The sequence below is a fragment of the Drosophila yakuba genome, chromosome 2R, assembly GCF_016746365.2.
Source record: "Drosophila yakuba strain Tai18E2 chromosome 2R, Prin_Dyak_Tai18E2_2.1, whole genome shotgun sequence".
Classification (NCBI taxonomy): domain Eukaryota; kingdom Metazoa; phylum Arthropoda; class Insecta; order Diptera; family Drosophilidae; genus Drosophila; species Drosophila yakuba.
In genome coordinates this window covers 22,205,417-22,232,536 of record NC_052528.2, presented here as the reverse complement: position 1 = coordinate 22,232,536, position 27,120 = coordinate 22,205,417, and the positions used below count along the sequence as shown (strand labels likewise).

General features: G+C 46.8%; 1 protein-coding gene across 7 annotated transcripts; it reads right to left on the bottom strand.

Moving 5' to 3' along the window:
- Nucleotides 1-601: 601 nt before the first annotated feature.
- LOC6531867 (high affinity cAMP-specific and IBMX-insensitive 3',5'-cyclic phosphodiesterase 8) lies at nt 602-24,397 on the bottom strand. Of its 7 annotated transcripts, XM_002092618.3 has the most exons (20): nt 22,098-22,284; nt 21,290-21,411; nt 15,848-16,465; nt 15,712-15,796; nt 9,359-9,471; nt 7,094-7,150; nt 6,818-7,023; nt 6,600-6,659; nt 6,464-6,518; nt 6,241-6,339; nt 5,990-6,100; nt 5,747-5,916; nt 5,459-5,669; nt 4,242-4,409; nt 4,085-4,183; nt 3,772-4,020; nt 3,483-3,705; nt 3,254-3,411; nt 2,923-3,193; nt 602-2,864 (listed from the first exon to the last, which is right to left on the bottom strand). In XM_002092618.3, the coding sequence occupies exons 3-20, from the start codon at nt 16,115-16,117 to the stop codon at nt 2,722-2,724; spliced, it is 2,748 nt and encodes a 915-aa protein (XP_002092654.3). In that variant the 5' UTR covers nt 16,118-16,465; nt 21,290-21,411; nt 22,098-22,284; the 3' UTR covers nt 602-2,721. The 7 variants fall into 7 exon arrangements, with proteins under 7 accessions (XP_002092654.3, XP_039228182.1, XP_039228181.1 ...); XM_039372248.1 differs by lacking the exons at nt 21,290-21,411; nt 22,098-22,284 and adding an exon at nt 23,944-24,397 and having other exon boundaries at nt 4,242-4,382; XM_039372247.1 differs by lacking the exons at nt 21,290-21,411; nt 22,098-22,284 and adding an exon at nt 23,944-24,396.
- Nucleotides 24,398-27,120: the final 2,723 nt, after the last annotated feature.

Here is a 27,120-nt window from a genome sequence, read left to right as displayed (position 1 = left end):
TGACTATATCAATTTACAAAACAGCTTTAAAAATGGGAACTAACAAACTTTTAATAGCCATTTTTAAATGTTTAAAGCCAATATCACGCATCCATCGCCAAAACAAAAAGCGACATTATGCAATTAACGCGTAACCGGACTCGTTTTTTACACATATGCGACACGATTTTGGGCTGCCTGAATCGATGGTGCTGTAAGATGGAATGGCTTTCTTTGTTGGGACGTCCGAAAGAAAGTTTTTGGGCTGAAAAAGCACGCTTTGTTTACCTTTCGATCGAGGCGGCCAGGTGAAATTAAGAAGACGCTTTTGGGCAGTCGTCGAGTTGGAAGAATGCCAGCCATTAGCTGCTGAAAACAGGTTGTTTGCATTCACAGAGGGTTGGGCTCACATCAAATAAATAGATGATATATCATTATTGACAGAGTGTATGAAATACTAATGGAGCTGTTAAGCAGATATAGAATCGTATACTGGGCTAGAATTGGCCAAGTTGGCTAACTTGGCCAACAACCTTGACCCCATACCCCAAATTTCGCTTTCTCGATCGCTGGCTTTTGTAGATAATTTCCATTTTGCTGGATTTTTATTTGTATTATTTGCGTTTGTTTTTGTGTTTCTGTTTGTTTTTTTGTTGTGTTGTGTTTGGTTTTTTACAATAAATTTGACTAAATCTTAACATTTATAATCCTTAACCTGCAAGGAGCAAACAGATGTAGTAACAAATATACATAGTTGTATGTAAAGATTTATCATTTTTTGTGTTCAGAAACATGTAGTAGTACCGTATCTATAAATATTATATGTATACATATATGTATATTCTTCATAACGTGTAAATTGTTTTCGCATTTTACTTTACTTAGCATTCCACATTACGATCAGCTTTTGCTTTATTTATTCAACTTTAGCGCTTTTGTAACTCACGCGATTTAATCCAATACATTCAATTGAAACACACACATATTAACAACATTGAATATGCAAATACATTTATATTCTCCTATCGCTCAGTTTTTTGTTTGCCTGTTTGGGTGAATTTTCCGATTTAATGCGATCAGTAGTGGTGATACGAAGTGTGGGAGCGGAAAATGTGGGTTGGTGGGTGGGTGGTTGTTGGTCGTGTGGAGCAAACAGGATGTGGGTGGGAACCTTGCCACAAAGTTGAGGAGGTGGAAAGGAGGACTGGGGGCGTGTATATAACTTCTATCAAAACATTCTGAAGCACGGATTTAACACCTGGTAACACATACAAATTACTGTAACTCTGCGAATGAATGCCGATATCGTATGACATATATAAATATATATAATATGCTTCGTAAAAGTTGTATAAATTGTATATATGTATATTGTATATATTATTTTGCTTTCATTTTCAATTTCATTTCATTCATCATTTAGTTATAACAAGAACGTATTATCAACTCGTATTAATAGATCTGCTTTATATATGTATATGTAATTTGTTCAGTCAATTAGATAAAAAGATTTCAAAAAGGATTTCACTTAATTGGTAAACATTTGCGTTTAGTTTGATTTCTCATACCGTATGCTTAGAAAGCTAAACAACATTAATAGTATTAGTTAGGATAGCTCATCATTTCGCGTTTTGCTTCAGTTAGGAAAATAGGTAACTAGATAATTAGGTAGTAAAAGGGGCCCCATAGGATTTCATATGTCTCAAGAGTGGATTCGAATTAGTTTGTTTCAGTTTTACTTGTAGTTGTTAGCTGGTTAGCTACTTAGCTAGTCGCTAGTGATAGTAGTATATATGTATTCTGCTTGCCTATGTATGCCGCATGTGCATATGTATCTAGTATGTATAGTCTTCGTCTAGCTATGGCCTTGTACTCGTTCCGAACCCGAATCCAAATTCAAATCCAAATCCGAATCCGAATCCGAATCCTAGTCCGAATCCGATCACGATTCTGACTTGGACAGCAATTAAACTATATTTACTTGGCCTTGCAGTATTCAACAGAGATTGTCTTCATGATGGGAGAGAACTACGTGCTTGTAACACTTGGTTCGGTAGTACCGCTATAGGGTCGCCAAAACCGTTATACTGTTATACATTATACCGTTGCCAGGTACAGTGGAGCGCACGCCATATGATCTGGTCCATATGCTGTGGGACTTCATGCCAGCATGCTAGCTTGCTAGCAAAGCATGCTGGTCTGCTAGTCCGCTTTCGTTAGCCTAAACACATACACATTTATATGGGGATGGAGGGACATACACACTCACGCACACACAGACTCACATGGTATATATGTATATTTATATAGAAATAGAAAGTTCGCTTCTTGTGATGCATCTTAAACATTTAATTTTGAGTCCAGCCCAATAATTGTTTACTTGTTTGCCTTAGTTAGTTTTGCTTTGCATGATACCGCATTTGTGACACCGCTCAGAAGGGGCACCACTTCGTTAGCCAGCCAATCAAACCCACTCCGTGACCCCGCCCCCAGTCCGTTGGTCCGTTCAGAGATAAGTGTGGTGGGGCAGTCCAGGGAGCGGTTGGACTCGGGTGGGCTGCGACTTCAGTGGATTCAGGATTAGGCCGAGAGACTGCGGGTCCGGAGTCAGACGTCGCAGGACCTTCGACGCCGTCACTAGAGCACGTCCTCCATCTCGTTCTCGCCAATAGTGGAGGTACCTGGCGCGTGGGCCGGCAGTGGCTTCAGTAGACCCGAGAACAATCTCCGGAAGGCCGTATGCTATTTGGAGTTGGCCATCTTGCCCACCGGTGGCTGCTTGGCCATGATCTCCGCCAGCGTGTTGACGCCCTGCTCGTCGTACTTCTTCCACTGCGAGTAGTTGATCTGCATGTAGGTGATCAGCTGCGGCATGTCGATGAAGCCTGCAAAGGATGTTAGCCATTAGTTGCTGCTGTGCGGGATCTGCCAACACGAACTCACTCTCCCAGGCGTGCATCATGTCCTGTATGATGTATTCGATGAAGCCGATCTGGCTCTTTGGTATGCTGCAGGTGGCCCGATCGAACATCGGCATCACGATGGGCAGGTGGCGCTGCTTCTCCTCGTCCGTCTGCATGAAGTACTCCTCGGCTATGCGGCGTGCCCACTCAATGCAGAACTGCATCGGCCTGGCGGGATTACTCACATCCGCCACCTTGATCAGCATGCGACGCATGAGTATGGACGTCTCCTCATCCGTCTGTGGGTTGTGCTAGTGATAAAAAATACGAATTAGCTGCTATTCAATATAGAGTGAAATAGGGGGACTTACATCACGTGGCTCCTCGCCGCCAAAGACGCTCACGAACTTGGCCAGGTGCTCAAAGTGGCGGGTCATCTCGGTGGCCAGGATCATGTCGATGATGGTGCTGCGGGCCGACTTGTACGTCTCCTTGTCCAGGTTCTTGAAAATGTTGATCTTATCGTCGCCTGGAAGTATGGAAGTATTTCAGTGAATTTAACTGACTTAAGTGCTTATCAATTGTTAGGAATACACTAACCCAGTGTTAGCTTAAAGGTGATTGCCGCGTGGTGGTTCTCCAGCACGGTCAGGTCATTGTACAGTACGGCCAGGGCGTCGTTCGAGTTGCACAGGAAGGCGGATGAGCGACCAGGATGATCCACGTCGTGGGCGGCGGCGGCGATCAAAGCGGTCGCCTCCTCCATGCGATCCATCACCAGCATATCCTTGTTGGTCAGTTGGGTGATAAAAGCGCCAGTGGCCTAATGTGACAAAGGTTTTGTATAATTTGAGATATTTCTGGCAAGGATCAGCTAGCAGGAACGCACCTGCATCACATCCGCGGCATGGGTGCTGTTGTGATATGTGTTGCTCTTGCGGTAGTGGGCCTCGATCACTGCCAGCCAGGCCTTGCACACGTTCTCATCGATGTTCAGGGTGGCAAAGACGTCGAAGCGGCGGAACATCTCCATGCCCAGGTAGAGCAGCGGGTGGTAGTCGGTGATCTCCTCCAATTTGAAAATATCAAAGTCCCAGCTGAGAGATTCGTCTAGTAGTTCCATGATGATGGGATTGGACTGCAAGACAACGTAGTTTGTTACCTTCTAGATACTAGTAGACTGATCTGAATGGAATACCCACCTTCATTTTGGCGGGCACAATGGCAGCGGTTCTCGTGGAGCTGCCAGTGCGTATGATGGAGTCATTCGAGCTGCGGCGCGATGAGTACACGCTGGGACCCTGGAAAAGCCAAACCGAGTTAGATGCATAGCCTATGGGTTGGAGGTATGACACTTACCGTGAGCAGGGCACCGATTAGATCGGTGGCTATGGGATCGTCGGTTCGTATCTCCTTCATTTGCGGACTGTAGAGTCCTTCGCGCTTCAGGAACTCCAAGACCTTGTCTATGAGACGCGCCTCATCGGCCGAACAATTCTCCTGTACTTGTGATAGTAAATTGATTATCTAATGTGCGAGTGCGCAGTGGTTGCGTTTGGTTTGTTTTTTGTTTTTGTTTTCGATTTTGGTTTTTTTTCGGTTGTGTTTGTTGGTTTTGAGATTTGTACATTTGGTTTTTTTTTTTTTTTTTATTTTGGTTAGCGACGCACAGCGAGCAAATCGAGCGAGCGAGCGAACGTGCGAACGAACAGTTTGGTACATTTGTAATATTATTTGTAATATTTTTTATGAGTTGGTTCATTGTTCGAGTACACAAAACATAAAAGTAAAAAAGAGAACATAACAATTAAGAGATAAAAAGAGAATCAATCTAAGAACATGGTGGCTTAGATGTGCTGTTACTGTTGAATTTTTGGGATTAGTAGGCATTACGTATATGACAAATTAGGAGCTCAAATGAGTGAACAGTGAGGCAATGTGGGTTAAAAGTGACCCATTGTCGGTTCTTTTACATCAAATACATTTGACTAGCTTGGAGTGTGCTTTCTTGCTTGCAAATCTTTAATTACAGACTAGTCCCTGTTCGGGCGCCACTTGTTACTAAGCTGCTGTTCGGGCGCCACTTGTCACAAAGCTGTGTTTCAGACCCCTTCGATTCGATAGCGGAAATTGGATTGATTAATTTGATAATTAAAAGCAGAGAGCTTGCTGTCATCCCGTGGCCCTCGCATAGACAAACACCGATGGTCAAAGTCAGCACCACTCCAATCCGGTAAATGCATTTGCCTTCGGATCTCACTGTGTGTCGGTGCCTGTGTCGGGGGGTGCGGGTGTGGATGGTCTGTGTGCTTGTGCTTGTGCAAATATTGTTGCTAATGTTATTGCTGTCGCTGCTGCAGTTGCTGCTGCTGCTGTTGCTATTGCTGCATATGCTACGGGGCATGACAGGACACCAGAACACCAGGACACACACACACAGACGGAGCACGGACGGACAGAGGCACAGGCACAGGCACAGGCACGGACGGCAATTTAGCAATTTAGGCAATCCCAAAAGCCCTCCCAAAGTTGCAACGTGCTGCAGCCACAACCCAAGTGCGGAAGCGGAGTCATACTTTAGTGATGGGTGCCTCCAGTGGCAGCGACGTCAGCTTGGCCAGGCTCGTTCTTCTCAATCCGTCCGAGGCGATGGAGCGGACATCAAAGCTGCAGCGCCGCACCGAGTGCAGGGAGCCCCGAGGCGCCTCTTTGGGCTGCGGCAGCGTGGCTATGAAGTCCATCTGCCCGCCGGGCACATCAAAGTTGAAAATCAGGTGCGTGGGTGCGCTGTTCGTACAAAATTGCCAATTAGACTCACTCGGTGGCCAGGGGACGATTGGAGTGGAGGACGATTGGTCACTCACCTGCCTATGCAGGCCACCGGCACGACGCGCACGTGCATGGGTATGCCCTCCTGGCTCTTGCGTCGCACCGTCAGGATGCCGTCGAACTCCTTGATGTTCTTGCACTGCTCGCTGATGGTGGAGAGGTCCGACACAAATATGTCCTCCAGCTGCTTGCTAATGATCTCGTCCTGTTGTCCAACGCGGAAATCTCATTAATGCCGCAATCGCAAACAATCCACCCGCCCACGCAGACCCACTTACCAGCCGCATGTTGAGCAGCCTCTCGGTGGCACGGTTCGCGTACTGAATCCGCAGCAAGTCGTCCGTGATGAGCACCACCTCCTTTAGCCGGTGGAGAGCCGTGTAGAGGGCCTGGGGAATGAATGGGGTAGTGAGTGTGGGTTTACAATTTCATTGGCCTGCAGGACAGCGCTTGCACGCTTCCATTTAATTGAATTAATTTGCAGAAGCGAATGGCCGGCCGAGTGACGGTGGGGCATTAACTAGATTACCTGTTGAGTGGACATGACATTGTGCGGCCGGATGATGGAGTGCAGTATCTGCTTCAGTTCCACACTGCACATGGCCAGGTTGGTCGTCTCCGCTACGCACTGTGAATACACAAGACACAAGGTGGACACAAGGCATTGTAGCATCTGTTTCTGTTTCTGTTTCTCTTTCTGCTTTCCCCTTAGCAGATCCCTTCCAGCGATGGGGCAATTAATGGAAACTTACTCTATTAACGCCAGCGTCCAATAGAGCAATTAGCACATCATCCTTTTCGAAGAAACTGCAAAAGTCGTTGCTCGTAAGTCGTAAGTCGTAAGTCGTTAGTGGAAATTGGCGCCCAACTGCTGAGCACCGAACTCACCTCTTCTTGCAGACTGCAATTATTGTCGTTAAATGGTGGCCGTGTGTGTGACGAATGGTTCTGTGGGTACGGCACCGAGAAGAGGAGACGGCAAGTTTTATAGCAAAGTGAAAAGTTTATGAAAATGGAAAAGTTTCGAGAAGTTCCGAACCCAAACCCAACTTGAAACCCATTTCACATCTGGCACTTTTTAACCCACTACCACAACCACTACGCACCTCGCAATGTGCTCCGCATCCAGGTTCTTGGAGGAGCGCGCATCAATTATGATTAGGTGATAGCACTGGGCGGTGGCGTAAGACTTCTGCAGGGTGTCCAAAGCCTCCTCCTTGGACTTGACCAGCGTGACGTCCAGCTGGTGGCGCTGGCAGGCCGCGGTGATCGCCTCGCAGATGCTGTCCGACTTGTGGAAAACCAGGAGGGCCTAGCGGAGGGTCAAAGCCATTGCACTGATTGAATTGCCCCATGTTGCAAGTGGTCCGAAGAGGGCTTACCTTAAGTGGGGGATTCGGTGGTAGCACGGTTGGATACTTCAGGTCCATGAGATTGCGCTGCATCAGGACATAAAAAAAAAGAGGGAAGAAACGTGAATGGGGGATTGGTGTCAGAACAGGTGAGACAACGTGTAAAATTTAATATAAATCTGCAGCTCCTCCGGCTTTGCCATCAAAATAAGAGGGCTTAACCCGGCTTCGCATTGCGTATGTACAGACGTATCTGTGTATCTGTATCTGTATACAGATGGATATATATATTTATATATATCCCCAGCCAGGAGGTCCAATGCGTGTGTGTCGTCGTTCGTGTCGCTTAAATGATGATAAATTAAAATAAAATTGCTCGCTGCTGATTCTGACTTATGTGTGGCACGCTTGTGTGCTGCAGATTTATAATACGAGCACATTAAATCCGCTGAAGGTGGGTGGGGCTCAGTGTCAATCAGAGGAATGAAAATGTAATCGGAAATGTATCACAACACGCCGTAAGACGCGGCTAAGGCGGCAGATTGATGGCTATGCCAATGCCACTGCCACTGCCAATGTCGCGTTGGTAAAAGTTGGTCCTGCGAAAGCTGAAAGCCTGGCAAAGCTACCTGGAAAGTGCGGAACTCCTCCTCCTCCGTCGGCGGTTGCTTCTTGCCCGCCACCTGGAGATGGAGTTTCGGCACCTTGGGCAATCGACGCTCGTACAGACTGTGTGTTTTGCGCTCCAGGCAGATGACCTTGCGCCGAAGGACCACCGAGTCCTCATGGTCGTGGCCCGGTGTCAGGGGTTCCTCCTCCGCCGCATGACTCCTTTCCCCCTTCGGGTGTGTGCTCCCGTCGAGGCTCAGATTGTTCAACAGCAGGCCCGGGACGTCCAGGCTGCGTATGGCCTCGACTATTTCCGTCTGCAATGCACTGCGTCCTCCTCCGCCGAAGGACACGCTCAGCGGCCTTGTGTTGCGGCGCAGGGGGGTCATTATGTCACGACTCTCGGCCTCCACATTCGCCTCGTATTCCAGCTCCATTTCCTCGGGCGTTTTACTCGAATTCCGTCCCACAAATGGCAGGGAAATGGCCACCGGTCCTGGAGTCCTGTGCAGAGGCCGAGGCGGAGACGTGGCCGCCGAAATCGTTTCCACTTTCATTTCCGGGCAGGCACCCTCGCTCTTTGGCCGAAGGCCTCCGTTGGTCGGCATTGCCGGTGAATCTGAGTCCAAACCCAAATCCAAATCCAAATGAGCAGCGCTTATCAGCCGGCTGCGAATGCTATCGTCATCTGGCAGCGTTCTTGGTCTTTCATTACGGTTATCTCCACTCCGATCGGATATAGCCGCAATGGCTATGGAATACGGCTCCGTATCGGAGTCCGGCTCGTTCGACGGATTCTCTCGACCGGCCGACGAAGAGGACGACTTCGCGGAGGACTTGCGGCGAAAGACTTTGCTGAATTTTGGCAAGCAGTTGCGCATTCTGCTAATTATAAACCAACACTCGACCACGACCACGACCACGACCACTGGCCACTCGCAGAGAGTGGGGCGAACCAATCCGTAGTGCAATAACAATGACAGCGACAAAACAATTACACTCGCCACTTGAGGTCCAATGTCTTAGATCAATAACAAGTTGTTTGCATAAGCTCCGCGAACGTACGAATAGAAACGCGTCGCGTCGCGAGTGGCATTTCCAACTTTTCCACGCCGTCCTCTAATGCGACAATCTCGATCTCTATCTAGATCGGTATCTCTATCTGTATTTGTATCTGTACTGTATCAGTATCTGTATCAGTATCTGTATTTGTATCTCTATCTGCGGCTGTCTGTATCTCGATCGGTGATTCAATGCGGAATCAGTTCTGAATAATTCACAGGTCTTGTGGTCGAAAGTAAGCGACTTCGCAACGCTCAAAAGTCGAACTGAAACGGAATGAATTGAGTCGCGTCGATTGGGGGTATAATCTCTTTCTTTGCCTTTTGATTTCCCACCTTCAATGTTAATTGATTTGATTTCTCTGGTAGCGTATTGTTTATAGGCAAAGCACACACACACACACACACACACGCATCGCGACTCACTGGTGTGGGTGAGCGGCTATTTAAAGCGGAATGTAAACCGAAAAGCGCAACGCTCTCCGCTCGGCCCGCTGCCATATAAACTGTGTTGCCCCTGATAAGATACCTTATCAATAGACGTAACAGCCATGTGGTTCAACCCCCAATCCCCGATCCTCAACCCCAAGACCCCCATGATCACAGTACGGATTGGCAGACTCACCTGGTAGACGTCCATCGGCTCATCTTCCGGGGTGAGGGCGAGGGCTAGTGATGACTTGCGGTGACCTGGACGGCTGTTCCCGCCGGATGAACTGGTGCCCGATGTGCCTGTGCCTGCGTTTGTGGGGAAAACGGAAGAGCGGAGGGGAAAAGCGTTAGGAGGCGAGGAAAATTCCCTGAAAAGTATGCTACGTTTCTGAGCGTTTCGGGGCTCGCAAGCGCTGCATACTTGGGGGCTGTCGACGGCACGACCACAATCAAAATGAATGGTCACCGCACACAAACACACTCGCAAACACACTCACACTCGAACACACACACATATAGAAACAACCACTCAGTTACCAACACTTTGACAGGGACACGCACGCACATTAATTCCTCTTGTTGCACGTTTTATTTAATTATAAACGTTGGCATTTCAGAAACACTTTATAAACGGGCACACGCACACGCATACACACGCGTGTGTGTGTGCCGGCAAAAGGGTACAAAGGTCCTTGGGGGCGGTGCTCGAGCTTGGGCTTCCTATCTGTCAACCGAACGGGGGATCCCCCGAGGAACTAAGCCGCACAAATTGTATTTCACTTAATGAGAAACAGGTCGGGCCTTCAACAACCCACTTTATGCTGCTTTATGCTGCCTTGTGCTGCGGGGAGCAAACTAAACAAAAATCCTGCGAAAAGGATGCCATGTAGCCATGAAGCTGGCGCGGCGAAGCATAAGAAAATAAAACTTGCAATCCAATAGATCGACCTGTTCAACCTTCAATAATTCCCAGCGCATTAAAGTTTGTGTACATATTTAAGTGGGGAATTTCAATCCATATTTGGAGCTTTGGAGCTCGGCATACCTTTGCAGCAGTCGCTCTGCAAGCAAAGTCCCCCAGCAAAAGTTTGGGGGAAATTAAAATTCTGCGGCTTCTCGCAAGTTATGTATGCTTAGGCCCAAACAATTTTTAAGACCCCAAATGATTGACCAAACAAACTTTCTGTGTAACGAAATTTGTTCGTGGCTTTTGTGCGGATTCCCTGCAAGCAAATTAAAGTTATCAAAAAGGCATTTGGGTCTTGTTCGGGGGCTTTTCTTTTAACTTGATAAGGAATATATCCACCTGGCAAGCTGCTTTCATGTCAAGTATGCATTATTTAAATTATTTACAATATTTGTGTTACGACATATTTAAGCTTATAATGCTAATTGAAGCCTTCAGCATACACAATAACCAGCCATTCACTTGCAGTCTTATTTTTTGTGAACGTAATTGTTCAACAGGCATTTCCTGCTAAGCGGTTATTTTACAGCTAAACTTCATTTAGTGCAACTGTTTTAATTAATTATATTTCTCTTCCTGCTCTATTTTATTCCCACTAATCTTAATTTGTTCTGCGCACTGAGCTCTCATCTTCTTAAGCTCTTCCACCTCTTGAATGCATAATTTTCATGCAGTTGCTTCTGGGAAATGCGATCATAACTTTTCACATCTTTCTCAGTTGCCCAAAGTTTTAAATTTCTGCACAAGCTGGCGGCAATTTACCTAGCTGCCAACATTTACTAAGGATGAAAAGTTGATGAAGAAAACTTTAGTGCTGATTTTTAATTGCCAAGACCCCTTGGCCGGGCATCATCATCATTTGGGCCAACCCAAGTCACTCCCCAGTGGACACGCATGTTAACCGCATCATCAAACTCCACTTTGACCCCATCAGAGTTGGGGATCGAAAGAGGAGGTGGAGGTGGAGGTGGAGGCGGAGGCGGTGGAACCTTACCCACATTCAGCTCGGACTCGGAGGCCGGACGCGTTAATGAATCTCTGCCTGGTGTCGTGGACGTGGGTGTGGGCGTGGGCGTGGTCGTGGCTGTCGTCGGATCCATGGCTAGAGATGGGCACTGTCTGGCCCCCAGGGCCATTCCCATTCCCACGCCCACTCCCCCGCAGTTGCAAGTGCTGGAGATGGGAATGGGCATGGACATGGGAACGGTTACGGTTACGGGAATGGACAGAGGCATGGAACCCTCCTGGCTCACATGGGCACTGGTGGTGGTCGTCGTGGTCGTCGCCGATCCAGCCAAATTCGGCTGGCTGGAAATTATCATTGTTTGTGTTGTTCGTTCGCTTGTCGCTTGTTATTTATTCCTTGGCTTTGGCACTTCTGGTTTTTTCTTGGATTTCTTGGTGTTTTGCAAATGAAGTCACACAAATTCGCATTACATTCGTGGCATTATGCTAATTGTCATTTATGTGCAACAGTTTGTTTATCTGGCTGCGGCATTGATTTCACACAATTAGTGCGTAATGATAAACTGCCCCACATGCCCAACAGTCGCACACTACATACGCACAGCCCACAAGATACGGCACACAGCACAGTACACAGCACTCTTAATATAAATAGCCGGAATGGGGCATAAACAAAAACTAGCCGGGGAAAGTACGGAAAGTGGGGAGTACGGGTCTGTGCCTAGTACATACCCATGCCCATACCAATACCCATTCTCAGACCCATACCCAGACGGGATCCGTGTGCGTTGTACATGAAGTGGGGACAGTATGTTTGCGCTTATTCAAATGGGTCGGGTGTATCTTATCGTTGGTGTTATTTTTCGGAGCAGCCAGCGAGTAAAGTGGAGCGGAGTGGGGGCGGGGGTGTTGTAATCTAAGCGAAAATCGATAAATTGTTTAGATAAAAGGCGGCCAGCAGCCGCTGACGTCTCTGAATTTCGGGGGCACCTTAAAACTGGACCCACCAAGTGCCCCACCAAGTTACTTACTGCCTGGGCTCGCACTCCTAATCATAGTACATAGAGTCGGACACAGAGCGGCGGGAATCGCGGACGCCTCAACTTTTTACTCTCGGATGCACTTGGGTTTTTGCACTTCTGCACGCGATCGAGTGGCGAAATTGCGGGGGATAAACCCTGAATCAAACTGGCAAACTGGCAAACTGGTAACTGGCAACTACAGCTACCAAAAAATATGGAAAATGGAATTAAACGCGAGCCGGACTGGGCGAAACGTCCGTTCTAATCCGGTATGAAGAACTGTTTGCCAGATGATAATTCTCGCACGGATTTTCAAACTGCCAGAGGCAGTGGACTGCGAGCACCGACTGCGACTGCGATGGCGATTGTGATGGCGTTGGCGATGGCGACTGCGAATGTGCGCTGCGGCAAAAGCTAACGGTCTGTTTGGCAATCCGTGAGATACTTTTGGGGGGCGCTTATAAGGCGCTTAGCCATATAAAGGCAGGTGCAATGCCATCGCAACCAGAAGCAGAATGAAATTCAACTCAAATTCTATGAGCGGATTAGCAGGGGCTCCCGGTCAGTCCCGCTGGCCGAATCGCATTGGGCCCTCGGCTTTTTGGGGCCTTTTGCGCCTTGGGCCGCCGTTGTCATGGCGACCAATTAATTTGTGATAAGATAATATCAGGCAAGTTTGCTCATAGTATTCAGATGTTTAGGCTGTGTGCGTTTTGAGATACGGCACAGGTTCGGATACAGGTACTCTTTTGCCCAGATGCAGATACAAAAGCGCCCAGATACAGATACAGTTACAGATAGGCCGCAACGCGTGCACAATCTACATCTGGGGGCTAGAATGGTTGGATGGCTGAATGGCTGGATGGTCGGATGGCCGAGTGGCCCTGGGTCGAAGTCGGTATCGAATCGGCAAAAAGCCCTATCTGGGCCGATCTTCTTGACTCAGCGATAGCCGGCTGCCGGACTACTGGACATATGGCCGCCGGAGGAGCGCTCGTCTATGGTAATGGGAAACCCATATTGATAGGGAGCATTCACTGGTCGAGGGGTAATCTAATCTGCCTGCTCCTATACCTTATACCTTCACGTGGCTAAACTATACGTAATTTGTGTAAGACCAGCGAGAATCGCCAAAGTCGTAGTGTCGTACTACTAAACGACTACGACTACGCGGGCGTCATCGCTCAATTTCCCATTTTTATGGGGAACGCTGGCTGATAAACTGCAGAACTTTGACGCGTGGGATTAGCCGCCCATAATGAATCGAGTAGCGTCGAGTCGAGTCGAGTTGAGAAGCGTCGACTGATCGTTCGGTTTGTTTTCTTTGGCTGTGATTGATGTTTTGGCGCCATTCCGTGTGCGATCCATTGTTTACAGGGGCTCGCTTTCGGAATCGGAATCGGAATCGTACTCGTACTCGGAATTTGACTAAAACTCAGATGCGTATTCGGATACCAATTCGGATTCAGATTTCGATTCGGATGCGGGTTGGAAAAGAGAAGTGCGAGTTCGACGTACTTCGATGCCGATGCCGATGTCGATCTCGCTCTCCTTCTGTTCTTATACGGCTGCTGTGTGCGACTGGCACAAAACCAGATATTGTCATGTGAATTTTTGCATATTAATTGAGGCTTTTTCACAGGGCGTTATTCGGGCAACCCACACCCATCAATGGGTCAAAAGTGGGCTCTGAATTGGGGGAGTTAAAGGGTATCTGGTTAACTGGCTATCTGCGTATGTGGTGGCGATTGGAGGAGACCAAATCTATCCAGAGATCGCTACTCGCTACACTTGTTGCTGTGGTTGCCGCGGTTGTTGGCACACTTAGTTGCGAAGTTTGTTTTGATTTTTAACACTTTTTTTATATTCGTGCGCGGCTATGCACACTTTTGTTGTATTTTAGAGCACGCTAAGCTGTTTTTTTCCACCTCGGGCGAATGCAGCCAACGAATTTCAGCGCGTACATGATTTTCAGTCGGCTCTATGCGTTTTTAATTGCAATCGCTTTGGATCGACGACTGGTTGGCCCTGGGTTATATGTTATATAGATGTTGTGTGTTGTATAAATGTAGCCACGACTTGGCCAAATTCAAGCTACTTCAGCTGCATTAGATGGCGTTTCGTGGCGACCAGTTTGCAGCTGGCAGTCTCTTCTTTTTTGTATTTCCAATTTGGCACTTGCATCCAGCGCGTTACTTTGGCACTGGCTATATAGACGCCGAGTCTGATTCCGATTCCAATTCTATATGGCACAAACACTGCGAATCACAAATGTATGTTGCGGCGACGTCGACTGCAACTGCGAGCGCGGAACCGTCGCGGCGAAAGAATCAACAGCAACTGAACTGACTCCGGTCTCCGACTCCAGCTGTTGCGGCCGCTCGGAGAGAGCGAGCTTTGCATTTGATAATCGAAGCTCGCTCTCCGGCTCTTCCACTCTCCCATTCTCCGATTCTCTCCCACCCCAAATCCGATCCCCAGACGTTTGCTGAGCGCGATCAAGTTTCAACGATGCTCACTCGCTCTCTGGGCACGGCTCCACCGAAAGCGGCAGCCAGAGAGCAGGAGAGAGAGCGGCAGAGCGGGAGAGAGAGAGAGTGGGGCGGAGAGCGGGAAACTGTTAATTGGACGGCGACACAAAACAGCTGCGCTTTGGATCCCCGACAAGCGCCAGCTGACTCTTACGAGTCTGGGATCGAGTTACCTGGCCAAGCTGTTGGCTTGCACCGCACTTCTGATACCCTGCATTGCGACTTAAGGCACAGCTTTCAAACTAATTAATGAGTCTTCCAGTACAGTACTGGGTATTCTGCCATCTAGCTAGTCTAGACAAAGTGTCTAAAGAGAAGGACAAACTGCTAATACCCTGTAGTTCAGTAATCAATCATAATCCCGTTTTATCTAGCATTAGTTAACAGCCACTTGAGTCGATTGGCTGAAACTCAGTGCATTGTAAATCATCAGGAAATCTGAAGAAAAGGAAATGTGCAACCGATTCCGAGATTCCCACTGATAAGCAGTACTACGAGTACTATCAAACAGCAGAGCGGAACCTCTTGAGGGTGGAGTAGCCTCACTTCAGATTAGAAGAATCCAATCAGAACCAGAAGCAGAAGCCCAAGCAGATTTCCTCAATCGCAGCACTTGTCTACTTTAATAGTCTCTATTAAGTATTCAAGGTAACCGACGCCTCTCATTAAAGGGTATCACGGAGGGAAATGATGCTGCCAAGAGTATCAGGTATCAAAAAACACGCAGAGAAATGATATCTTAACGTTTTAATGATTTCAGACTGTTACTTGAGAGTTTGAAGTCATTCCATTGAGATACTTTTATCAATTTTACATTAATTTGCTTTTTCTTTAATGGAAACAGAAATTCAACCTTTCCATTGAATTGAGAAATTTTCAAATTGCCAGGAATAAATTATTCAAACTCTCAAAAATGCCTTCCAAACTATTTGTGCACCCTTCTTGAGAACCAAGGCGGCGGATTGTTTCGGCGCATGAAAGGATGTTGCCCCCTGTCCTGGCCATATCAATTTACCACTCTGAGCAGCTTTAAGAGATTAGTTCTTAGTTCTCTACTTACTTCCAGTGGCCCGTCGCACCACGCTGTGTGTGAAGTTGCCCAGGGCGGCCACCGTCACAATCGAGTCCTTTTTGCCGGTGCTCAGCTGGTGGAAGACAAGAAGTGAACACCGGGAGTTCGAGGCGCATTCGGTTACCTTTTCGTAGTCGGCCTCGCTCTTCGTCTGCAGCGGATTGAGCAGCACCTGGCCGCACAGGTTGTCCCCAGCCGTGCTGCCGTTCCCGTCGCTGGGCGGCTGCAAGGTCACGCCCCCACAGCTGCAGCGACGGAGGCGGCTGCGGCGGAGCTTGATGCAGAACAGGCGGCTCTCGTCCTTCTCAGAGGCGTCCAGCGGCAGGGATCCTCGTTCGCCGGTCTGACCAGCGGCGGAAGGGGCGGGGGGCAGAGTGCTTGGTGAACAGCCCATGGCTAAGAAGTCCTGCTTCTGATCCTGGCCGATGTGCTGATTGCGTTGCGGTTGCTATGCTAAATTGCTCTTGGTTGCCTTGTGATTTTGGTTTTCGGTTGGCTGTGGGTTCCGGATCCAAATCCGTATCCGTATGCGGACTTTGGCTTTCCGGGAGTGCACGGCTTACTCCTTCGTCCTGGGCAGTGGTGCTGCCTTCTTGTGGTTGCTGCTGCTCTGGTTCGATGCTTTCGATTCTGGACGATGTCGTTGTTGCTGGCGATAACATAATTGAAACATTTTTGGGCTGCGGTCTGCTGATTGATTGACTGATGGCCAGCGAAGATACTGGTCACATGATCCAGGGAACTGCAAGAGGCAAGAGCGAAGTGGGTGTTGGTTAATTGGCATACCAGGCAAGTGCAGTGGCTTTTTTTGTTTGTTTGTTTGGGGATTTGCATGTTAGATTGGTAGATTGCTTTTGTAAGCCCACGAAAGGTCTTAAATCCATTAAAAAGGCAATCGTGCAAACAACACATTTTATATAACTTTATTACCCGCTGCTTTCAGCCCACTAATTAGTTTTCTGTTTAAAAATTAAACATGTACTTAAATGAGTACAGCCAAAGCCTTAAATATAAACAATATAATGTAAGGCTCTTAAATAAGCGTATTTATGCAAACCTTTCACATTAACTTGAGCTCATTATGGCGAAACATGAAGCCCTAAAATATTAAGTTTTTAACTATTTTTTTAAGCTATTCCACAATCCGTAACTTCTTTGTTCGGTAGCCTGGTGCGCACTGACCTACATTAACATGGAACCTCTGCGTTGCGCTTTTTTGATAATTCCCAGCTTAATTAGTTAAACTAGTTTAATTGACATTGATAAGCCGGCAGAGTGATAAATGACGCGTTGCAGTGCATATCTGGTATTTTAACTCGATTACGAAAGGCAGTTCGTGCCGCAGTTGCCCATTCAAGCGGCGTTTCATTGAAACTCACATCGAATATGGACAGAGCACCCGCACAATTGTCAAAAACTCTTGGCGATTGTTATAAATTCATAAAAGCCCAAATATTGGCAATGATTATTGGAGCCAAGGCGAGAAAAAATCGAAAAGGCGAAAATAACACGAAAAAAATAATAATAAGAAAACAGGGGCCCTTGAACGTGACCAGCTCGCTGCATATGAATAATGCCCAGTTCGAAGCTATATTTGCGTTTTCCATTCGCCAACGACTCCTGTCTGCCATATTAAGTTCGCGTCCCGAAAAGTTGACGAAACCTGATAGTCTGAACCCTCGGAGGCACGTATCAAACAATTGACTTGTGGGGATTTGTGGGTGTCATATATAATACAGCGCTTCGTACATATCTCTGACATCGTTGGGGTTGGAGATGGGAATGGGAATGGGAATGGATGTCGATGTCGCCCCGACGTTGTTCTCATTCCGGCTGTCAGTTGGCCTTATCTTGGGGCAGGCAAATAGAAAAACCCTATGTAGCTGGCTCGTGTCTGCTAGCCAATTTTAAATATTTAGATAAAACCCGAACGAAAGCGAAAGAAGCAAATCAACTGATACGCAGCGGAGTGTGGAGTACGGAATACGGAGTACGGAGTTGGGTGTACGGGAACCCTGCGAGCACAGTTCAGATTAGTCACCAAAAGTCGTACCCACTTCAAGAGGCAATTGGAGCCCCTTCGCCACGGCAGATCAAGTCTGCGAGTGAAATGTCTTATGTCGCTTCGGTGGGACAGGAAAAACAATTCGAAGGGGACGCGGCGGGAAAAGATAGTCCTTATCCCCGGCGACGTTGATTGACTTGCTAAAGCGAAAGGCTGTCTTTCATCTGCATTCGCACATAAACACATTCACATCCATAAGGACACTTGTTGTCGTCCCACTGTCTGAATCCGTTTGCATTGTTGGGGCCAAAGACAAAAGGCGTCACAACAGAAGACACAACCAGGAAGACAGGCGAGCGCAGGAACATAAGTACAGAGAGAGATATGTCACTGAAATTGGTCATCTATTTGGAATGAGTGTTTTATGCCAGAGAAAATTGTGCTTTGAATTTTAAATGCTTAAAGCTTTTTTCGTCCAAGCCAAACTCCAATCCTTTGCTTAGGTCCTTTAAGCTGGCTGCAGTGTGACCTTGCTCTCAAAGTAAGGTCCAAATTATTTTGCGTGCTATGGTCACGCTTAGCTTGAGCTGAGGCATTTGCCTTCAAAGTTGCTCCTACTTTTTTCTCCGTGCAGCATCCGATGGCGCTTCAAGCAAACTCATCCACATTTCTAGCAATGAGAAAACTACAATAGAGATGTCGGAGAATCAGCTCCGCGTACACATCAGTCTATGGTGTGTTTGTTGATTTAAACAAATTATTTTTAGCCCGACCATATTAAAATGAACAAGTAATGGCTTTCGCCATACACTCGGGCTCATTTAGGTTTTCAAATAAATAACGAACGCTGCGAACGCAGCATAATTTGTTTACCGCCGCCCAGGGAGGAAGGCGGTTTTCACATTGCTCAGCCGCCCTGTTGCCAAGCTGTGCCTTGCTCCTCCTTGCTCCTCTTTGCTCCTCCTTGCTGTGCCATGCACTTCATCGGGGCCTCGAGCTCCTGTGCGGCGCCGCTCGGTATGCAACTAAAAGCTCGAGTGCCAAGGAGTGCCAAATTCTATTAGCGGTCCCCGACGTCGACGTCAACTCATTAGATGCAGCCAGTCACGGATGCTTGGCCCCAGCTCGGAGCTATTAGTATGCAGGTGCTTGTGGGCACTCGGATAATAGCATCATCAGGACGCCTGTGTGCGAGTGCGAGTGCGAGCGCTCCTAATAGAATTTCCTACCGATTACCAATATGTACTCAAGAACGTAGGTATTTGGCAGCCGAAGCCGGGCCATATACGAAAAAGCTGGCCGAGACCAAAAATGATGATGAACACGGAGCATGGCGCACCGCATTCGCATTCGCATTCGCATTCTAGCGAATTTGTATCTAATAGTTTTTGCACGCTGATGCTTTGCAGCTGCCGATCGCGCGGCTTCGGCTTTCTGTTTACATTACATGCATCTGAATCCGAATCGGAATCGGAATTGGAATCCGATCGACAGCTATATACAAATGCCGAATAATGTAGCGGACACTCAATGTGTGTGCACTCGACTGAGATCCATTACAAGTGCCTAATTTGACTCGAAGTCAGGTGTTGAAATGGAGTATTTAAGTTTACGGCCTGCCATAATTCAAGACACTTTGCTCAAGTGAACGACTAGAAAAACAGTTCCAAGTAAATTACAAAAAAAGACGACCAAAAAAACACAATCTTGACTCTTTAATTGGTTTTTCGATTGAGTGCGAGATTAAAATGTTTTGCAAATATGTATCTAATATATTCAAATTTATTACGAAATAATGTTAAGAACTTCATCCAATCGAAAACGATCTGAAAAACCAATTAAAAAGTGTGGCAACGAAGAAAACGTGTTGCATATATGGATTTGCCCGCCCAAAAGGGGCAGTCCATATACAATTTAATGGCCCATTATCATCTCGTATGTGTCCTCCAATGATGGAAAACCTTGACGGTGGTCTCTCGAGGAATTTCATGTTCAGAACGTGCGTCACAAGTGTCAGATATATGGCCATTGGCCACATAGCTCTGGCATCCTCGAGAGTCGTCTACGATCGCGGACCTTGGGACTTCACAATGGAACAGCTACTAATCGCTTACAGGCGGCGGAAGGTTGGATCGCCACTAATTAATAACGAACATGAAAGAACACTCCAAGTTGCACACATCTGTGTGTGTGGAGGACCAATACGATGTACTCATGTATGTATGAGTATTTGAGTATCTGCGACTGCTTACAATATCTATGGGACTTCTGCGACTGCTTCGGAATTTGCATTTCAAATGCCGATCTCAAGTGAGATATAACAAAATGGAGGAATGGGAGAGCAGGGAATAAGTGTCGCAACCTGGAAGATTAGACAGGGACGGCGCTATTTGGAGCTGATTGCCCCAGTTGACAATGCAAATGCAAGTACAGACACAGACACAGATGCAGATACACAGATGCAGATACACAAATGCAGATACACGGACGCAGATACAATGTAATGGCACATTGAGCATAAAGTTGGACGAACTGCAGACACCATGGCACTTTGGGTTTACGGGTGACTGGGTGACTGGATGACTGGGTGACTGGGAGTGGGTGGCATTGCATAACCCCAGACATAGTAAGCATTTGAGGTGGAGGTGGCCCCCCTGGAAACTCCCAATCAGTATGCACGCGAGCAGCTCGGATTTATTTGCTGTTAACAATAGCTGCGAAAGCACCTCGCCAACGTCGCAACAACAATAACAATCCATTTTAATAAACAGTTAAAATCGGGAATTAATTAAGCCAGCCAACTGATTGGGCGACAGCCTATCGCATAGATAGTGAAAACGTACTGAAACTACACATACTCATATTCATACTCAAACTCATACTCATACTCATACTCATGCTCATAGCACACAACTCATATCGTTGAGAGCCATTAGATAATCGACGAAATGGGCCAGTACACGCGGGATGTGGCCGAAATAGAAACTAAAAACCACTACTACATTTTTGGCCAGCAGTGAAATGCAAAATGCGAAATGCTGAATGCAAAATGCAAAACACGAATGGCGAAATGCGAACGCAGTTTGCAAACTTATCGCCGTCTGTTTATAAGTACGAAATGATATTTTTCACATTGTTTATGACCAGTATGGGCATCATTGCTCACCAATTTTAAGCGCTTTTTATGTGCCTGCCTCGCGCCTATAAGAAGTCACTTAGAGTCGGTCAGGTGGGCTAGTTAAACTGAAAACTGCGACGCCAGTTGCATGAAAATATTCGATTTTATTCGCCTCATTTCATTTCGTTTCATTTAATTTTATGATCTTTTTGGAGGACGTACGGCGAACGTTGCCAGCTCCAAGGTGGCTTTGCATTGCTATTGCTGTGGAGGCTCAAGGACTCAGGAGCTTAAGGATACATATGCTACTTAAAAAGGAAAACAAGCAACCCATCGATTTGTACATGTATCTGCAGAGCCATGTAATCGCAAATTAGGCGAATCGGAGCCCAAAATGTATGTCCAAGCGCAGTACATATACAATACATTATCTGTTGACGTACCGAAACCAAAAATTTGTCGTTCAGCTGGTAGTTGTTGCTTGGCCGCCTGTTGCTCGTGGACGTGGACGTAGCTATGCGCTGCTTCTTATTCTTATTTTAATATTTATATCAGACTCTAGACTCTAGATATAAATTAAACAAATACACATGAGCACAGTGGGCAAAGAGGGGCAGGCACACGCACACACACACGCACTCATAATAATAAATATTGCCGCACACACACGGACACTTCTTCGCAATAACAAAACATTTCGCTGCTCTTTCTTCCACAAATTAGAATTTATTTTAATGCGCGGGGGTCACGTTCATAGAACGGATGTTGTTGCTGTTGCTGTTGCTGTTGCCGTTGCTGTAGCTTTTGACGCACAAGATATTGCAAAATATGTATACACATCGCCACATATATCCATACGGCGAGTTGTAAGCTGCAAACTCAAATTCAATGCATTAAAAATAATAACAATGGCGCGGTCACGACAGTAGTAGGAGCTATTGAAGCTATAGCAGCGGCAGCGGCAGCGGCAGCAGTAGCCCCGATAACGCTCCTACCGCCAACGTATCTGTATCTGAGAGATACAATTGGCTCACATTTACTGCCAACACTCAATCTGAACGGCACACACGCACCCCCGATATATGGCACACACAGCTCACAGCACACAGCACAGCACACACATGCAAAAGCTACTTGTATATTGATCACAAATCGGGAATATGATTGTCGATTATTGCGGCCACGGAGATAACCGAATTTTCGGCGGTCAGCGGGTGGTGCAACGCGTGCTCTTGGGTGGCATACACCTACAGAATTCAGAACTCTGCTCGGGGCGGTCGGCGTTCGGCGGCCGGCGACGAGAGAAGAACGCCCAAGATTTCGATTCACGAGATTCAGCCGCAATCCGCGTCGCGATCCGCAATTCGCAACTCGCAATCCGCAATTCACGATGCCCGATCGACGACGGTTGCTTGTCAAAGCAAAACGTCAAACTGATTCCTCGCTCAGCGATACGCTACGATACGAAATTCAGCAGAAACAGAAGCAGAAGCAGAAACAATGGCAATGGCAGGCCAGAAGAACGCGAGCACACAGAAGAATCGCGGGGAAGAAAACTAAAACTAAAACAATCTCTGAGATACAAATTCGTGCGAGTGCCAGTACGAGTTCGAATCCGAAACCGAATCTCAATCCGAATCCGAATACGAATCCCCGAGTCCGAATGCCGAAAACGAGCGACAAGTGACGATCGCTAGTATCTGTATCTGCACTGGGCAGGGAGTGCGCTCCGAAAGAATCTCAAGTAGCTACACAAGCGAAGAATCGCGAAGAGAGCCGGAGAGAGCGCGGAGAGCGAAGAGCTTTGAGAAAAGCTTTGCTTGTAAAAGTAATAACTGTGTGATTAGCCGCTGTTTTTAAACTTAACTGAGAGAACAAACAAGTTGGTGCTCTTAAAACAGCTAACAGTAAGGGAAACCGTATTAGCTGATTCCGAGTTGATAGCAGAAACATTTGTATTTATGCATCTAGAAGTCTACATATGCTTTCCCTTTCAGCTGTCCTACAAGGATATTGTATATTTTTAAAATATAATTATTTTTGAGATGTCCAGGTGACGTCTATGTAAATCACATATGACATATTTCCAGCAAAGATATTCTAGTACTGAGTCACTGGGAAGTACTTTATTTCTTAAACTTATTCGTTTATTAGTAATGTGCAACTGAACAGCAAATTCAAGACTTATCACAAAAATAAAACATTGAACTCATCAATTCGTACATTTGTATGGATTTTAAGTCATCTGAGTATTTTCGTTTCAAGTTACTACACTGCAAACTAGAGTGCAATACTCTGCAGCATCGCATCTTTTAATGACAGAAATTAAAACATCATTGGCCAGCGAACAATTGTCCACAGAACATTGCGGATTACGACTGAGTGGACTAAAATAATAATAAATAATAACGGAAGCCAATGAATCATTTATGGCATCGTAAGATAAGCTGACCCAAATAAATCGCGAACCCGTGAGTCACTACTTCACTACTTTCGTCTCACAAAACCAGCAAATATGGGATATTGAAGGTGGGATTTTCCAGCTGAAGAGCTGCCATCCAGGAGCTGCCCATGCAAACTGACAGGACGAAGGATCGCAGTTGTGGCCCTTACATCAACGGCTTTCGCTTCGCTCGCTTGGCCCCCGGCTAGTGCTCACACTCCAGATGGAGATGGAGATGGAGTCTGCACGCAGCCAGAATCCAGCTTTATAGAGATTGAGCCCCCGGCAAAGGCACACCAACACACACCATTCTGCAAACACACACAGTCATAGCAAGCGCACGTACACATGAGCACTTCTTGATGAGCTTATATGAGCAATGGGATTTTTGCTGCCTGTTTTTGTTCTTTGGGTAATTGTAATTGCATTTGTGTTTGACCAGGCCAAGTGCCTCTATCGGTCGACTGCAGACACACCACCATCAATTAGCCAGGAGCCACAGAAAATGGCGGAGAGCCTGGGCGCCAGAATCCGTCGGTATATGGGCGCGATGGCCACCATTACCACCATTTGTTCTTAAATTTCACCTATTTCATGGCACTTCTCAGGCCGGAATGTACACAGCTTTAAGTTGGATGTGGGGTAGGGGTTTACCTGGCCAACAGAGCCTTAGGATTGGGCCACTTTCCCGGAAAACACTGCACTTTTGCGACGACCTCCGCTCACTCCAGTTCGGTGGACAGTAGTAGTAGTAGTTGTGGGGTAAATCACAAATCACAACTGTGGATGGCGGACCGATAAAAAATCAACGTGCATTCACTGCCGAAATGTTTTCCCACTGGAAAAGCGTGCTGGCCGCGATTGTGATTGCGGTTCAGCTTCTGGCTTCAACCGATGCCCGATGGCACTAGATAGACACGATGTGGGCCAAAGCTAAAGCTAAAGCTAAAGCCAAAGCCAAAGTCGGTTGCTTTGGCCAGAAAGCGGGACGAAATCGGTGTGTCCGTGTGCTGGCACTGCGTGTGGCTGTGTGTGTGTATCTATATCTACATACACGGCTGTGGTGTGCGCGGTGCGAGCTGCGTGTATCTATCAATTCTGCCGAAACCGAACTAAAAACTCTCAAGTGTGCCAAATGGTACATAAGTCGAGTGCCGCTCGTCACGCATCTTCGTGCCTCCAGCCGAGCGTTTATGTTGAGCAGCTGAGGCTGAGCAAATATGTTGCGCACGGATACAGATACAGACACAGACACAGATACAGATACAGACACAGATACAGATGCGGATACGGATAGGAGCACGGATACAGGCACATATACAGATACAGATACAACACGCTTGTTGCATGCCCGCCAAATGTTGAGATACCAAAAAGCTCCGCCGATAAGGGTGGCATCCAAATCGGAGTCCGCATCGAGGGGGATGAAATGGTCATCGGCAGCGGCAGCGGCAGAGGCATCACCTGGCCTGCCCGGAAAAGTAGGCAACAAATGGCGCCAGGGCGCAAGCGTATCTGCGTATCTGCAGGAGCAGCTTTCATGCTCCGCAACATCCCGCTAAAAACAACTGTTGCGTGTGGCACACTGCCACTGGTACTAAAAAGCCACACAATTGTTGTATTAAACACATTATACACATGTTTGTCTGGAGCCAAGGAACCCCCTCCTGGCAGGAGCCACCCACCACCACACATCCATCGACCAGCTGGCGCTTCGGGTAATTTTACATTTATTTTTAAAGCTTAGTTTGTATTGGTAAATAATAGAGGTTACTTCCCGCTCGACACCAAAAAGGGCAAGCCGTCGTACTTTATGTATAGTACATGCCTCATGCGCACAGTGGCGGGCATGTAAATAGGAGTCTTGTGTAGCTAATGAGAGTTGTGGGTTATTTTTGGGGTCTAGTCCTTGCTCAGTAAGCAATTACAGCTGCTGATTTATATATTTATTCTACATTAACTGGGCTTGTAAAGTAATGTTAAAGAACTATGAATATAAAAAGAATATCTTTATTAGAGATTATTCTTATTTTAGAAATGCAAGCCTGAGGACTATTTTCTCAACCGCCGGTGTACTTCTCTCGGGGGATGCGATGTATCTCGCTCGCTGGGAGCACATTATATAAAATTTATAAATACTTTTAAGCGCGGCCTGTCAAGGTGCGTTTGTGCCTGTGTCTGGGTGATTCGATTTGGCCTGGCTTAGGGGGTCCATAGGTCGATTGGCTGCCGACTTTATTACTGTATTATTGGCCTTTAATTTGAGCCTGAACAGCAGAATTCTCGTGCGCACACAGAAATGAATTTCCCTGGCGTCGGCGACGACTTCCTTCCATTCTTGTCGGCTAATTTCTGTAATGTTTTCGATTCTTTCCTTTGTGAGGCAGCAAATAAAAAAAATGCCCGGGGCCGGAATACAAACGATTTATGAGCGGCAGGACGAACCTTGGACCTTGGACCTGATTAGTTGGGCAATTTGAGAGCATTCAACACGTGACCCGCTCCCTTTGAATAATTTATTTTTGATTTTTTCGCAATTTATTGTGGCCGCTGAACCAGGGGTTAAAAGCATGCCTTATTATCGGCATTTATTTTAATTAATGTGCAACGTGAAAACCAATTATGTGCTGCTGGCTTCTAGGAATGGTCACGGAATACCTCAAATATGTGTTGTCTAATTGGAAACACGATGCCCAGTGCAACGCAAATGCATCCCGTGTGCAGGCCTTATTGAAATTATTGAAATTCCACACCAAATCGAAGCAATTAGGGCCAGTAGAAATTAAAGCCCTTTGCTGCTCCTTTTGCCTTCGACCAGGACTTTAGTTGGGGCTTAAGCTCTCAAGGATATTTAATCCAATCTGCCTAAATTAAGTCCTTGGGGCAAATATTCATTTACTTAGCTATGTCTGCCAGTGCAGAAATCCAAACAAACAGGGAGTATATGCTCATAGAACCATCTTTAAGATGAGACAATGGAGGTTCAGTACTGCATAGACAATAAGTTTGAGTCTTGAAACTCATGTGCATATGAAATATTTGCATTGCACAGTACAATCTATGCTGTAATGTATCCTTTTAATGTGAGAGAGCATGGGTTCACTTAGCAAAAGTTGCGAGTTTTAAAGCCCAGGAAGCTGAGACAACATTTCCCACCTTTGGCGGTTTACGGCCAAGGTCTTAACGCACTTGCCACTTACCAAGGTCCTTTTGGCCAGGCTGCGTCCGCCGTACGCAAGTCATTAGGCTGATGGGTCTGGAAGCCCACCACCACTGGCACCACTCCGGCCACCACATTATGCATTAATGTAGTTAGCACTCGAGCTCACCTGGACGGGAATACGGGTGAGGAAGGGTGGCGGGGAAAAGTGGAAAGGTGGACTAAGCGGACTAAGCGCAGCGCTTGGCCCTCGGGGTGCGAAGTATTTCACGCATCCATTGTTTGCAACAACATTTGCTTTTCATCACTTTGTTTGGGCTGCCATCAATGATGATAATGATAATCTACGGCCCCTTCTGTGTGTTTATGACTTCTTCACCATGTCAAAATTGCAGGAGCTCGGGATCGGGCCTTGAAACAAAATAAAAAACAAAGGAATATGTTTTCCTTTTACAACGCGGAGAAGGCAAAATATTATGTCTTTGGGTACGAGTGCTTTTATGCTGTTTGCCCGGGCACTTAACCCAGGTTCAACGGAATGGTGACTCCATGGTGGATCCATGTGCCCCCAACCAAGTGCGTTAATTAGCCAGAGGGCCAGAGTTTTATGGCCGCGATAGATTCGAATGCGCATTGAACTAAAATTAAATAGATTTATTATTCAATAAATT

Coding starts and splice junctions, on each gene's coding strand:
- LOC6531867 (XM_039372245.1), bottom strand. CDS start 8,553: ATGCGCAACTGCTTGCCAAAATTCAGCAAAGTCTTTCGCCGCAAGTCC. Junction 6,101..6,240: donor ATGTCATGTCCACTCAACAG/GTAATCTAGTTA, acceptor TTCATTCCCCAG/GCCCTCTACACGGCTCTCCA. Junction 5,670..5,746: donor CCGGTGGCCTGCATAGGCAG/GTGAGTGACCAA, acceptor TTGTACGAACAG/CGCACCCACGCACCTGATTT.